Source organism: Panicum virgatum, chromosome 3K, assembly GCF_016808335.1.
Source record: "Panicum virgatum strain AP13 chromosome 3K, P.virgatum_v5, whole genome shotgun sequence".
Classification (NCBI taxonomy): domain Eukaryota; kingdom Viridiplantae; phylum Streptophyta; class Magnoliopsida; order Poales; family Poaceae; genus Panicum; species Panicum virgatum.
Genome location: NC_053138.1, coordinates 10826654 through 10842623, shown reverse-complemented (window position 1 = coordinate 10842623; position 15970 = coordinate 10826654). Strand labels below are relative to the sequence as shown.

Below are 15970 nucleotides of genomic sequence, written 5' to 3'. Positions count from 1 at the left end.
CGTGCGAGCAGGAACGACGGGATCGGGAACAGGCGGGTCGCGATCGTATGGCGAGACAGGGTCAACGTAGTCAACCGTTGTGTATTCGGTTCGGAGCGGCCGAGGCCACGATTTGCCGCTTTTGTCCACTTTTTGCATTAGAAAATTTTTACGGTTACATTATTACAATTACAATTGCGTCGCGCATCCACGTTAGCATCATAGTTACACGTTTGTAATGCTACTTTATTGTGATGTATAGAGTTACTGTCTTATAAATTATTCTAAGGAAAAAATTGAATTTGGTATCTCAGTTCTAGCGAATTTGGTCCCTTGTCTCTTATATCAACTATAATTTCTCTCTCCTAGTCTCATTAAACCATTTAGATTTTAGTATCAGTCTCTATTATCCTTTCATGACAACTTGCACATGTTGCACTTGCACGTTTTAGTTAGTTTTATTTCCGCTTGCTTTTTTTTAGGGAATTTTATTTTCGCTTGCTACCTCTAGGCTTTTCGCTTTCTAACTCAATCTGCAGGGCAGGGCAGCAGTGAAGCCCAGCAGCGAATGATGAAGCCCAGGCCCAACACGAGGTCACGGGATCACCCTAACGCCGTCGAGTCGCTGCCTCGTCTCAGATCTCAAGCTGTCAAGACGCGCGCTTCAGCTTCACCGCTCGCTCTCGAGGTCTCACACTCTAGCTCTTGCCCGGCCGGCCGTCCGCCGGCGCCCTCGCAGAGCCGCCAGCCCTGCCACCAAGATGGATTCAGGCATCCAGCGCGAAGCAGCAACCCCCCCCCCCCCGGGATCCATGCATCTGTGCCGCCAGGATGGTACGCGGGGAACTCTATTGATTCGTCGATCTGAGCAATTCCTTGCAAATCGAAAGAGAAATCAAAATTTTCATCTGTGTGATTCTGGGTGCTTCCGCAGGACATTGATGCTGAGAAGTTGTCGGGATTGTCGGTGCTTTCTCCAGGTGGCTGCCGAGTGCCGAGCTGCTGGACGACGGGCTGCCGGAGGCGAAGGAGGCTGCCCGCCGCAGCGTGGTGGCCTGGTGGGGCCGATGCATCGCCTTCGCCAAGGAGGCTGCGGCGGCGCGGGGAGAGGAGGACGCCGGACGCCCCCGCGTGCCGCGTCCGCGGTCTGACGGCGCCGAGCCAGATCGAGCTAAACGTGCTAGCTCGCGAGCCGAGCCGAACATTTAGCTCGTTAGCATAAACGAGCCAACTCGTTATGCTAATGAGCTGCACCGACCCCGCTCGTTATCCAGCCCTGCCCGGTGGAACTAGGCAGCACAGTGAGCAAGTCAAGGTAGAAGCACAACCCATTACCATAAGCAACAACATCTTGTTCTCATACGCTGATTGGCTGCCGTGAGCAGGATTAGGACCTTAGGGGCGGGATTAGGCTGCCGATGGTAGGAATTTGGGCAGGTCCATACCCAAGATGGAGTAAATCAAACTGAAAATCTCAAGTCTGAATGAAGTGTTCATGTAGGCATGCCTTGGTAATTGAAATTTCTTCTTGGATCCTCGTTCAAGGACCCTGTACCATATAATCCCAAAAATGGAATTGTTGAGGCTGGAGGAAATAACTCAGTTGTAGTAGTAAAGCGACTACAAGTGTTCTATTGCCATTTGTTTGGCCACTTAGTTGCCTTTTAGTTGATAGAGTTTGTATTTCCAATCTTGAGCATACCTGCAAATAGTTTGAGCAGTTCTGCTGATATTTGTGACGTTTTCTTTTCTATGATTGCTAGAGCTGGAAACATACAGGGATTCTTTTGAATGCAGATACTATGAAACATCCTATTTCTTCTTTAGTTTCTAGTTAGCAGCAGAGCTTTCGACTATGCTCCATTTAATGTGACATCTTTAGGTTAAATCACTGAATTTACACAATAAGAGCTGCCTGAAGACTGGTTAGGTAACTCTTAAAAGAATTGTCAGTGCACGCCCTGCACCTAAAATTTGACATCTTTAGGTTAAACTACTGGATCTCCTTTTCTTTCCATCTTATATCCACTATTGATTTCTCAATCGGAGAAGTTTACATAGGCCCTGTTTGGATCCATGGGATATTTTTTATCTCCCCACTTTTTAGCTCCAAATAGCCTAAAGGAATCCAAACATGGCGGCTATTCTAAGGATATTTGCAAATAGCCCACACCAAAAAAACTATCCACTCAAGGGCGATATTTGGGCTATTTGGGTGGGCCCACTGGAAAAGTTAATACTCTCTCTCCCCCACCCGCGCCGCCACCTCGCCCACCCGCCAGCGCCGCTGCCTGCCCCCACCTACGCCGCCGCCTCCCTTCCGCAGATCCGGCTCCCATCCGCGCTGCTTCCTGCCGGAGGACTCGATCGGACTTCGATTTCGTGTCCATGGATGGTGGCGGCTACGATTTCTTCTCCTAGGAGCCCATGTCATCCGCCCGCATGGAGCCCTTGGACCTCAACTCACAGGCGCCGCCGGCCGGGGAGTTCCCTCATCTGCAAGACTACGACGCCTACCTCCAGGGCGACGGCGAGGAAGGCACTGGCCACGGCCGGGGCTCTGGTCTCTGTCTCCCTCGCGCACAGCGCTCTCTGGGAGTGCCGAACCAATGTGCCAGAGGAGGGCGGGCTGGCCGGCTCGAGGTGCACTACACGGCCGCCAACTGAACTTCGGGCTGGATTTGTAGGCTTGATGGAGGGTGGCGGAGCAGTGTAGGGCGCCCACAGACGCGACCACACAAAGGGCAACTGCGCAGCAAGCATCCTAGATCCAGCAGCAAGAGAGAGGTAATGGGGCTCCAAGATTGGGTAAGTGCAATAAAGGCCAAATAGCTCTTGGATCCAAACAGCTCAAGGGTTATTTCATTGGATGATTGGAGGGCTATTTACTTGGACTAAACAATAGCCCAAAAAATATCCCTTGGCTACTTCTCCAAACAGGACCATAGTATAGCAGTGCAAAGAATTGTAGGTGTGTGTGACCATATGAGAGGTAGTGAGGGGCCAATACACTGATTTACTCAAATCATGATCATGCTGTGCTTCCATAAGTAGTAGAGGCAGTCGAGGACAGCAAAACCAACTTGCATTGAGATATCATTGAGAAAGAGCACTTGCTTTTGTAAATTCACCCATTCCTATCAAGCTCTACACATTGTCTTATTCTTTTGTTTGAATCTGGACTTGTTTTGAATTCTGATGCCGTGATTGCCCGTGATAGAAATGGAGTGGTAATGATAGCGAATGTCACCTAAACTTTTTTATATTTTTCTTAAGGATTGTCTATCATTTGAAATTGGATTGTTGTACTTTTCAGTAATGAATAAGTGTCTTGTATTCCATCAAAAAATTAATGCCCTGTAGTTATATCCATTCTGTTACATAATGCACTCATTATTTATCACAAATAATAACAAAATTCAGTTTGACAATATTGCAATATGAAAATAATAAAGAGTGGGAACTAATTTGTGGTGGCGTGGGTTTACAAAGTTAGTTATAGCCAACGAGTATAACAATATTTTGCAGTCCCTCAAACTGAATTTGCTTCTAGTTTGTGGGAACTTCTAAAGTCTTTTTAGCCTGAAAGTTTTAGATCTCTTATAAAAGGAAGAACATAAAAAGATAATGTGTACTAAAATTGTCACTTGGAGTCTGAGTTAGGCTTTACTTTCTTGCAAAGTAGCTGTTTCTTTAAGCAAAGGCAACACTAGAAAGGAGGGAGGAAGATAGAGTAAAATAAAAGTCAGGAGGGGACAACAAACTGCTGAAACAGGGAACAGTACATCAGTACCATACAACTAGGACTTCTGTACGATGCTAATTACTATTACACATTCGCAGACTCGCAACCCTACACCTTCATAACACCGAGGTATCTGGCAATGGAAGCCAGAGAGCCAAAATTTTGGGGACAATTCTACGTACCTAGTCCCCATCATACAGACTGCCTGCAGTTCAGCAAGTGCTCCCTATTCTTGTTCTCCTTTGCCCACATTGCTGTTGTCATCATCGCCGACTTGGAATAGATCAAGGCGGCTGTGGCTCAGGCGGAGCGAGTACATTGTCTTCTTGTACTCGGCCCAGGTGAAGGGTCGGTACTGGCATGGTGAGTCGGCTGTGATCATCTCTGGGAGGGCCAAAATTCGTGCATGCAATGGTGGTGCTGCAAAGTAGATCGTGGACAGCCTTGGCCTGCAAGCGTTTGCAATTACCCTATGCCGGACACTTACCAACTTCCCATTTGTCAGAGCCTGGGAACAAGAAAGACAAAGGAGAGATGAATTCAAAACAAGTTTCAGAGATGCAATATTGTACTGCTGCGCTATGGATTAGTAATTGTCATTATTAGATTTAGATGTAATAAAAAGATGAAAACAGAAACTCTTGTCAGCTGGTAAGATGTATTTGATGCACTCCAACAAAATATGGCCAGAAATATCAGTGTCAGCTCATCTTTCATAAAAGAGGCAATAGCTAACATGGTGTCTAAACCTGAATCAAATAAAGATGAATTTCCTTTCCATGCTTTTCAGTAACTAAAGAATCTATTTTTATGAAACACTGAAACAGAAGTTGCATATTGTAATTTTATATGTGAGTACTAATGATTGGGTGCTGACTGAGCAGGGCCTTATCTCTTTGCTTGTTTTAGTGCCTGCTAATTTAATTTTCGAAATAGTTCATAAAAGCAGTTTTCTTTAAGTTAATTGATCTCATACTGTTTGTTTTTAAGGTAAATTCGTGCCTTTACCTGGAGGAGGTCACCAACATTGACGAAGAATGCTGATGGGTCGGCTGGCACCTGAACCCACACCTCCTTGCCGTCGCTGTTTGGTAGAAGCACCTGCAGGCCATTGACGTCGTTTGCTCGGAGCAAGCTAATGATCTGCGGGTCAGAGTGCTCACCGAACCCAATCCGAGCACCTGCTGACGGGTTCAGACCATTGCCATTCTTGGTCCTGACAATGCTCTTCATCTTGCACTGGTCGTCATGGTCAAGCTTGTGAATGGTGCACGCTGGAGGGTAGTGGTTTATCCTCAGGAGTGAGTCACTGTCAGTGTCCGTGATGAGCTTGCTGAAGGATCTGGGGTCCTTGGGCCCTAGCCCCTCTCCTAACAGGTCCAGGATCTCACATGCAAGCTGCCTCACTGCTCCCACATAATCGTTCACCACAGTACTGCAATGACATCATCAGCATGTGAGCTAAAATGTGCACAGGATTAATTTGACCAAAAGAATGCAGTTATCTCGAAGATCAATTGGGTGTGTGCCATGACAGAGAAAAAGGAGACTGAAGAAAGATGAGATGATTTTGACTGATTGATGTGTGAAGATGCAGCAACTCAAAAGCTGCAGCCTTGAAAAGACGGTAGCTTGATGCTACGGATGTATCTGGGCTGTGCAGCAGAACCAGAATCCAGTCAGATGCTATACATATTCGGTTCTTGTGATGCATGCATAGCTCTGGATCAGAAGTACAAACTTTGGGTGACCAATTTTCCAATGGGCAAATGGGTTTTCGACAGGATTGGGCATGCTTTTTTCCACTGCTCCATGGATAGACCTATCAGTGCTTGGTATCACACATCACTGCCCTGACACTACACACCCCCTGGGACATCTCGTTCGTCTTGCCATAAAGAGGAGCCTTTGCATGTGTGCCTCCTTTCCTTTGCTTGGCTTTATATAGATAGCATGGATATGCTCTTTAGGAGGCCTGGGGATCATTTTTATTCATATCAAGTTTCTGTACTTCTCTGTGGGGCCCTACTTGCTATTACCTGTGTTCCATGCAATATGGTTACTGCGAAGATTCTGATGCCATATCTATCCTATTCTTGCAGATAGCATTCTTACACTAGTTCAGGTGGTTAAGGAATCAATTCAAATACAATTGTTTCCAACTGCTGCGCCTAAGATTAGATTCTGGTGTGATCAGGGCAGTTAAAATGTTCTACTGCTTTCTAGCTGCCATATCATGAACTTGGAATATTGACAATATATTAATGATGCATGCCTAGTTGATATAGAACAAAGGGAATTCATTTCAATATTTATATACGATGTATATCATGTGGCCACCTAAACACATCATTTTCTATATGCTTTGCTGAATAAGCTGTTTGAGCTATCCAATGGCTATGGGTGTTTCAAGTACTCATTCTGTTGCTAGCTGCACCAGTTGGTGGTTGGGTATTGCCATTAATTGAAGACCCTGATTGCAATTGGGTCCACATGGCAGTGGCACAGTGCCTCTGCGGTTACTGCAGAGGATTTGTTTCCCTGCACTACATGTATGTAAGGACCGATTGACATGCAAATGCAAATAGTTTGTTGGAGAGGGACCTGACACTGAGGGGTTTTCTAACTACCTTAGAGGGTTTTCCTGTCCCTTTCATCTTATTTGCTCTCAACCAACTCTGATGAATTAGGCCACTACCTGGCCTGTGTTGTGTGTGAGACTGGTGTGTGCTCTCTATCTCCTAGTGTCGTATAGATGAGAGATATTTCTCATTCAGAATGCACAAAAATAGTAAAAGGTATCTCATCTGTTATGTTCAGTCAATTGTTAGGCGTTTAAGTTCTCCCAGCATAGGCAAGGGCTCTCCCTATCACAAGCAAAATGTACAACCAATTTTTCAGCGTCACGATTGTAATCCTTTCTGTTTTCGAATGTTCTTTTGGCAAGGCACTTATGCTTAATTTTCATCAGAAAAACTTTTAAGCCCATTCTGTGGAGTTGTCAAGTTTGTTGTGTCCCATCAATTTGTGCCTTTTCTTTTGCTTTAGAAACTAGCTATGAATGCTCTTGAATTGTTGGAACTAACATATCATTGCTCTGCCTATTGCGGCATCAATTGTGCCATTATTGTGATAATTATTGTTTTGAAAACTATGTTGTCATGCGTTTGCACAATTTATTTGATGGGGGCCTTTCTGACAATGACAACATATTATATTAGTTCTACCATGAACCATATAGGAACACCCCGTAAATGCTAACATTCACATGGATAAAATCATATAACTAAAAATCAGAACAGGTAAAAACAACATGTAACAGTTTCTTGAATGAAATGTCTTTCTTTCTTGAACTTTGGTGAGATATTCGAATCAATATGGTGCTTCACACATGTTTTGAAACTATTTTTTTCTGAAAAAGCTTGCCCTATCAATTATTAAATGATGCTTTATAGGGGAAAGTAAACATTTTTTATTATATCTTTTAGCATTTGAAAGAATCTATGTTGACATGTATTAGTACATACATATATATACTACTAGAGATTGTCAAATAAAAAGCATATGGACAGTTTGAAAGCTACGCCCAAGTTCTCTTGACTTCTAAACACGAAGTACCAATATTTTAAAGGAGCAGATAGCACCCTTTTGCTCAAACCAAACCTATACTATATATATATATATGCTGCATGCATGTGCACATCATGCCTCCCAACAACTATAATATGCATCAAAGATTAATATCAAATAATGCTTGCATGACCGTCTCAAGGCACAAAATTAATTAAAGATAAAAAATTAAACCGTAGCAATAAACCTACCCATACTACTCTACTCAGCTGCTGAAAACTCAGCATCTATGTGTGTGGCATTCTGACACATCACACTACTGTCATCAGAATAGCATGTTGGTTAAGGAGCACCGCGGTGACAGTGCAGAGGACCATGACACTCCAGGTGCCATCAACATTAACACCTCACACCACCTAGCTATTTGTTCCTTGGTGTGTGCCTTTTTATTTTTTAAGAGCTTAAGCTTTAATATAAATAAATCTCTAGTGGCAAAAATATGCTGTGTCCTTTGATAATTATTAATTAATATCTAAATGTGGTTTGTCATTTATAAGGAAATATTTAACGAGTATGTTTGTCGCTAAAACTTTAGATAATATTTCTCAATATTTTTTACAAATGTGAATGCCACGTGTATGTGCATGCATAGCGTAGGGGAGTAGACGTGGTCGGGTATCGTATACCTGAAGCGCGAGGGGTCATCGGTGTCGATGGACCTGGCTCTGTGCGCGACGGCGGCCGGGCTGGCGTGGAGGAGCAGGTACTCGAGCTCCCCGGCGTCGCCGTTGAAGCCGATGCTGCGGCAGCCGTAGCCGAGCGGGCTCGGCGGGCCGGCGCGCTGCTTGTCGTGCGGCGCCAGCGCGAAGAACGCCGCGGTGGCGGCGTCCAGCCGCGCGGCGGGGCCCGGCGGCACGCCGTGGCCCACGGCCCGGAAGAAGCCGTGCTCCGCGCACGCGCGCGCCACCTGCCGCGACAGCGCGCCGCGGCCGCCCGGCGCGGACATGTCCACCGTCGGTATGCCGCCGCCGTGGGACGCCGCCGCCCCTTGGCACACCGCCGGCGTCGTCGAAGGAACCACCATGGCGCGGCTTGGGGTTGGCGTCGTACGTGCAAAGCTTGGACGGTGCAATGTGCGAAATGTGACAGGGGAGAGGAGAGAGGGATGCACACTAGCTATGAGTGAGATGTGCGTAGTGTAGGGGCCGTGGGAGCGAGGGGAGGGTGCTGCTGCTTATATGGACCTCTCTGGAGAGAGAGAGAGAGAGAGAGAGAGAGAGAGAGAGAGAGAGAGAGAGAGAGAGAGAGAGAGAGAGAGAGATTCCTATTGAAATGCTGACCCGTGGGCCTGGCCTGTTGATCTTTTTGACTTGAACTGGTGTGTGACCATAACCTCGTGTTTAGTTTAGGCTACTAGTTCAGTTAATTTAACACTAAGAGATCTCTCAACGACGACAGATCAACGCCATCTCTGCTCTACATATTGTTATCTCTTTCTAGTTGCACAAGGCCGGCTCTTAAACAATTGAGGCCATTGAAATGACTGCTGCTGCAGGGGAACACACACCACAACTCCAGTGCAGCTGAAGGTAGAAATCTCGTCAAACCTTTCACACATTTGAGTCTTAGGACTGCTTGCATTGGTTGCACATCTCCATCGATCTAATGCATTCAAAGTTCTAGATGATTTCAAAGTAAGGTACATTGTTGTGGGGTTCGAAAAAGATCGTGTACGGCCACTAGCTCAAAATTAAGGATCACGGCCGGCCTATCACTGTCTGTTCATCTTAAACCCATACTAATGTATTGCCACCAGTTTCTGGGAAAATTAAAACAGAAGTTGAGAGTCAATTTGGCAAGAACTCGAATGGACGATAGTTGGATCTCAGTATATTCCAAGTTTCACCAGCTTTTGTCTCTCCATCTATCATTTCTAAGCTCTCTCCATCTCGTGTGCACATATGCCCCTCCCGCCATCCGTAGATTTATGTTTGAAAAATGAGTTTTGTCACAATGATTGTAAAGTACTAATAATTACTTTCAAATACTTTTGCCTTAATTTTTTTCTAACCATTGATCAATGGAAGATATTTAGAAAATTAAATTAAATTAGTATTCAGTCCTACTTTTTGGTATTTGATCCCACATTTTTGTACTACCAGGTAATTTAGTATAGGTGCTTCCACGTACTTCCTACCTTGACCACCGTACAATTCTGTCGGACTAATAGATCTTATTTTTTCAATCATTGTAAAAATTCTATAGAAAAATATATTAAATTATTTTGTGGTTATTTAATATGTTAGTAACATGTAATACGAAATTGATTCTAAAGATAATCATGGAAATTTTTCTTAACTATTTTTTAATATAGAGCATCATAACAAAAAGTCACATTGCAAAATTTGAAATTAAAATTTAACATGCATTTGGAGAAATAAAAAACTTATTAGGAGGTAGATTGGATAAACTGCAGTAGTTCAAGGAAATAAATTAAACCTAAATTTTATTTGTGAGATTAAGCGGACAAAATGAATTGGTGAGGATAAGAAAATAAACTAAGTTTCCAATATTTATACTGTACTCATTCTCTCATGAGTTTGTGCATCTCATTATGCCCTTACAAGTAATAAACCAAAGATATTATATATCCTGTGTATATGGCTTTGTTTCCCTTCTCTGGAGGACGTGAAACGCTCTCCATTAAGTTTACCGATTAGCAGGTAGTTAAAATTAAAGAAATATATCAATTTTGTATTTTTGGAAAATACTACATCAAAACAAGTACTTAAGGGCACAAAAACAAGCAAAAACACTTGCTCATCGATCAATAGGATGAGGGAGAAGGGAACCAGATTTCATCAACACATTAATAAGGCTTGACTCTACATCATTTCAGTGTCCTACTCATACTCAATAACCTATTCGCCCACTAAATATCCAATTAACTCCCCACTGTCAATGTCTAACCCCCAGATCGTTCGGATAGCAGTCACCGTTCACCAGCCCTTGGGGTCCAGTGCAATAGAATGATAGAGCAACCTATGAAACCAACAGGTCATGGCTTGACGAGAATTCAACGTCCTTTGTCGATGGCAATTGGCAAACAGTCAATTCACAATATCAATGTTGATGGATGACGTGCACACGAAACAATTAAGTACGGAATATTACTCGATATGTTATTCATGGCAGTTAGTTGGTAAAATAAATCAAACGAGTTGGCTCGATCAAACAAAATCATATGCCCTACAATCCAAAATGTATTCTAGGATTTAACGACACTGTGCTTTCAGTGATAGGCGACGTTCCCTTCGACAGCGAGACGTCTGTGGTGACTTCGTTAATAATATCAAGGATTTGCTAGCTCGGTATTTGAGGATACTCTTAGGGATAGGATTTGCGTACAAGTGTTCATAGGGGTGAGTATGCGTGCGTTGTGAGTGTCTGAGTTGCACTGTGTAATCTCAAAAAAAAATGTATGTCATTTTCAGAATTCTTTTGAGCAAACATTTTTAGTTCTGGCCACTAACATGCGGGGAACTAAGTAAATTTATGTCTATTTATGGTAGTAGTTTATCATGAAATTACTTTTCACTATTTTTAATTCTCCTCATTTGAAACATTATATTTTTAATAAAGTATAGTTAAGTATCAAATAAGACCATGTCATCAGTGTCCTAAATTGCTTATATGATCTGATGGAGCATGCATTTCTTATGGTAAGAAAAAAACTTCATCTGTTACAAGAATACAATATGTATTTTTTTGGATATGTCAAATTGTGTACGTAGATTTTCACTAGCAAATTATGAATATATTTAGCTTACATAAATTATACAGTTATTAGATTTTTTTCTTTTTTGAAACAAATAGATTTATATTTATTCTAAAAGGGTAAATATTGTGTCTGTGTTTTACCACATTTGACACGTACAATATTAATGGTGACCTATATATTTTTGAATGGATGGAGAATTATTTGGTTACGTACGTGGCACACCCGGTTGTGTGCCTACTTGCCTAAAGCCATTAATACGCACGTATAAGTGATAACCAAAGAGGCAACAAACTAGAGTGTACGTAGGTATATATTTATTTAGTGTTTGTATTTTCTGAGACACAATAATAATGCATACAGAGACATTTTGTTTCATTTCCAGCTGTATACATAAGCTAGCAGATCATGTCATATATCAGCCACATATAGTTGATCCACATAAATGTATTATACGTAAGGAAATACGCAATTTTCTTGGGGGGTCTCATCATCCACCAAGAAATTTGCATTTCCTTGCTTATTTACTAACATTGCTAAGGAAACTTCATTTTTCTTTGGCGGTTTCATTTTGGCCGCTAAGCAAATTCTTTCATGGATGCCAAGGTAATTATAGTTGAGGGCAGTGGTTGATAACATGTTTGACTTTTCCCATAAGATCGATTAATAACAAGCACAAGTAGATGCATAGGGATAGAGCCAGATATGATGGTGCAGGGGATCCGGGATTCAGTGGGCAAGAAAATTCATGGTCGGCAAATTGTTCTCTTTTTTTCCAGCCGGCTTAACTAAAGCATATGGAAGTCTAATAATTTGGTTCATTTGTTTTTAGCTATTCCTTTTGTAAATACTGCTATGTCACTGACGACCAACATTTCGGTTTTAATTACCTAAAGGAGGTAACCGGCCGGTAGAAAAAATTATACCGTCTTCGCCGGTAGTTTTGTTTAATTATATTTTTTTAGTTTTTTCTAACATCCAACATTTTCAATACATCATGTTTACTGCTGATCTCCGATCCGGTTCTTTGTTCCTACCCATAAAGTGAACCGTACACGAACTGGCGAACTCCATCCCTTACATTTTTTTCGAGAACATGCAAGAGAGCATCCCTGTTAGTTTCTTATGTGGCTTCTCTATTGTGAATTTGAGATCGCACATAATGTCAACTCACGAATAACTTGCCTGGTGCAAGGCCTTGACCAATGGAGCATATGAAACTTAGAAATTTACTCAAAGTAGAAGCACAAAGTTCCTCAAAGAAAACTAGAGAGCAGATAAAAAAGGCCGCAAGCCTCCGCCTTTTTGGTTGTAGAGAGCTACAATGCAAGGCATCTAACCCTACGTGTTAGATATATAGAGAAGCACACACACATGCACCAACAGATTCCCCAACAGTCTTTAATTTAGCGTGATCGAGTACTCTAATGCAAGCACATCACTAGCTAGCTGACACACCATATTATGCTCCCTTAGCTACTGGCTAATCCCCTAACTATCAAAACAAACTCAATTAGATATATAATTGGGGGCCGGCCGGCCGGCGGCGAGACATTGTTCAGGTGCACTGCTCCATGCATGAACCGTCAATAATGCATCCATGCTTTTGCTGCTTCATGTATGTGGTGTGTGATTGTACCTACGTGCATGAATCAGTATTAGCACATACATAGTTTGATCAGGCTTCTGAGCATCTGATGACCTGCAGCCTAATCATCTCATACTCTGACATTAAACTAGCTGGCTTATCCTCTCAAACGGGCCGGATGGATGATATGATAGCTAGATGCAATGTTTCAGCAAATACTAGTTTGCTATCACTTGCTCACTCACCTGATCTTTTATAAACTACTAGTTCATCAGCAGTCAAATGAAATTCAATTCGTCGTCAGTACGTCAGAGAGCACCAAATTATTGGCAGACAGGACCCAGTTCCGTTCGGCGCCGTCGTCATGATTGAACAATGTCACAGATTAATAAGTAGGTCGGGTTAGTTTAATCCAAAGGCACATATAAAAGATCAAGGTGTTAGTTTAAAATATATGATGCATAATTTATCTGTTAGATTCTTCGGAACAAATGTCGTCAGCTGACAAGAACATCCCGGCAGGCGGATGCCTGCACGTACGTACGCATGGATGGATGGAGAAGAGGAGGTGTAGAGAGAAGTTGATTAAGGTCAGATGGCACCAACTTTATTAGACAAAAAGGATTTGAGCAGTGCTATCATATAGTTTAGCCCCTCTTTTTGTCTCCTGTCTCGCTGTCTTTATAAAAGCTGAGCCTGCTCTTAATTCCTGTACACGTTGCTATATACTATGTTATTATTAACTAACCTTAGCTTCCAATCTTTGTAGCATCTATAGCGAATTTGGCAAACTAAAATAAAAACCTAGGCATGCTATAGCCTTTTCTGACTAGTGTGTTCGTGTGGTTACTGTGGTCTTGGTTTCTGGTTACAGCAGCATATCTATGCATCTAACCTATAATATATATATCCTTTGTGGGATAATTGGGGTGCAGCCTAGCTAGTTGGAGATAACAAATAGCTGTTATAGCTTATGACTTAGCTTGTGCACTTGAGCTCTCTATTTTAGTCTATTTATTATTAATTAAGTGATGCATGATCGCTAAACGTGGCACTTATTACATCCATCCAATTTACCGGCTGGCGGCCTTGATGCGAAAATCATCAAGAACACGGTCTTATTTGAAATACGTGTGGTGACTAAGTATTTCTGGGCTGGCAATAGTGAAACTGCTGCGAAGACAGCAAAGCAATTTGACGAAATTTATATTAGTATCGGTTTCATGCGACAAATAATCAGTATATATGAAAATGTTGTTTTGACTGTCTCTTTAGTCCATTTTCAGGTCAAATTAAAGAGAGGCCGGCCAGCGGCAGCATTTAATTAGTTAAAAAGCTAAGTGTCTCATTGGGTAGGCTAAAGTTGAGTGATAAACTTTGGCATGTATTAGCACTTGTACATTTGCTGTTTTTTTTAATCTTGACTAAAGTTTAGCTCATCCTATTATATTAGCACTCCCATTTAAATAGATTAGTGCTAAATTTTAGCACTTTTAGACATTAGAACTTGGATTCAAATACCCCTAACACTTTGCTTAAAGTGTGTTGCTGGCTTGTTGATGACGTGTTGATAGATGCTCTCATCAAAGGTGTAAACATGAGTATTTAAGAGGAGATGTGTTACATAATATTTTTTTGTCCTTGTTTTATTTTGTTTATCTCCTCTTTCCTTGTCGAGAGAGCTGAGAATGCATACACACTGCTTTTGTCTCGGCACAAAGTAACACGCACGGCCTGCATACGTGTACCAGCTACCCCGTCGCCTTTCCGGAACATGGCCACCAAATACGTTTATCCTACGCAGAAGACGGCTTTTTAAAGAATTTCTTTCCCCACTAGAAAGCGAACGCCGATGGGGAGAGAGAGCGTGAGAGCGTGAGCGACGTTGTCAGCGCGGCGCGCGTCTAACGGGGCGAGTGATAGGATTTAGATTAAGACAGACTGTGTTCGGCTGGCTGGTGCTGATTTTTTGTGAGAGAAAAATACTATTAGCTGGTTGGTGCTGGTTTTATGTGAGAGAGAAACACTGTTGCCTGGATACAACGAAGATGCAGCGAACAAAGTCAGAGTGGTCGATTATTCGCATTCCATGCATGCATTAGGCCGCAAACACGTTCGGCGCCTGCGTTTGCATGTCGTCTAGAGGCATAATGTGGTCGTCAGATATAATAGACAGTCACCGGCGACATGTATGTCAGTTCCATGGTCAGTTCATAATTGCCTCTCTCTCGCGATCGAGGCCCACAATATTTTTAGATACTCCATCCGTTTCAAATTATAAAATATTTTAATAATTTTGAAGAGTCAAAATGTTTTATATTTAACCAAATTTATATAATAAAATAATGATATTTATTATATAAATTAAGTATCATTAGATTCTTTATTAGTTATATTTTCATAGTACATCAATTTGATATCATATATTTTTATATTTCTCTCTATAATTTTGATCAAACTTGAAATTGTTTTGACTCTCTAAGATTTTTGAGATGTCTTATAATTTGGAACGGAGGAAGTACATCCGAATCAAAAAAAAAATCTTAGATGTTGTTAAGGAAATTTTATTTTGTTATGGTGAATTTTAATTTCATCAGTTCGAGACAGGCTTTCATATAAGGCTAGAGCATTTTGACCTTCAAGTAGCAACACGGCTTATTACCTCGCACTAGATATTGTATTTTGCACTAAATTATCAATGTTCAAGGACTCGTTCTTACCCGCGAATACCGGGGGGGGGGGGCTGCCGAACCGTCGCAGAAGCCTCGTCCGCCCGCCTACTGGTGGTTTTTCTAAGACTGAACTCACCAGCATACGGAGGGAGTGTGGAGGGATGCTGACGTGGACGTTCTTTTCACTGTTTTGCATTGTAGAATGTACTGTTTGCAGTGTGGAGTTTGAAATAGGAGGCGGGATGGGAGGTGGGATATGTATGCTGGTGAGTTCAGTCTTAAGACCCACTGGTGGTCCGCACGGCCCAGTTTGCCTTTTTTTCCTTTGAAGTTCTAACGAAACTTTTTTTTGTTGTAGTGGAACATTTTTTGTTTTTAAAGGTAAGATTTGGATCCAATTGAACAAATTTTATTTTTTATTTGAATTTTTTAACGAAAAGTTAATAATTTGTGTCAGTGAAATATTTTTTTCAGTCAGGAGGAGTTGTGGGCCGGCGGTCCAAGAAGATTTTTGGCCCAGCAGCAGCCCCGCAGCTTCTGCGATGCTCGGGGTCACGCGGGAGATCCCGAGCAGTCCCCTTCTTACCTGAGCTTTAGGGGCTGTTTGTTTCCTAAAACTTTTTTTTAGCCCTTGTCAC

General features: G+C 42.2%; 1 protein-coding gene and 1 long non-coding RNA gene across 3 annotated transcripts; one reads left to right on the top strand and one right to left on the bottom strand.

The window, feature by feature from the left end:
- Nucleotides 1-603: 603 nt before the first annotated feature.
- On the top strand, nt 604-6118 carry LOC120697507. Of its 2 annotated transcripts, XR_005684510.1 has the most exons (4): nt 615-813; nt 914-1294; nt 1365-2787; nt 4715-6118. It is a non-coding gene; the product is annotated as an uncharacterized LOC120697507 (long non-coding RNA). The 2 variants fall into 2 exon arrangements; XR_005684509.1 differs by having other exon boundaries at nt 604-813; nt 1365-6118.
- Nucleotides 3697-8500, bottom strand: LOC120697506 (gibberellin 2-beta-dioxygenase 1-like). Its single transcript, XM_039980761.1, has 3 exons — nt 7981-8500; nt 4733-5159; nt 3697-4232 (listed from the first exon to the last, which is right to left on the bottom strand). Exons 1-3 carry the CDS (start codon nt 8376-8378, stop codon nt 3951-3953), a joined length of 1107 nt encoding a protein of 368 aa, XP_039836695.1. The 5' UTR covers nt 8379-8500; the 3' UTR covers nt 3697-3950.
- Nucleotides 8501-15970: the final 7470 nt, after the last annotated feature.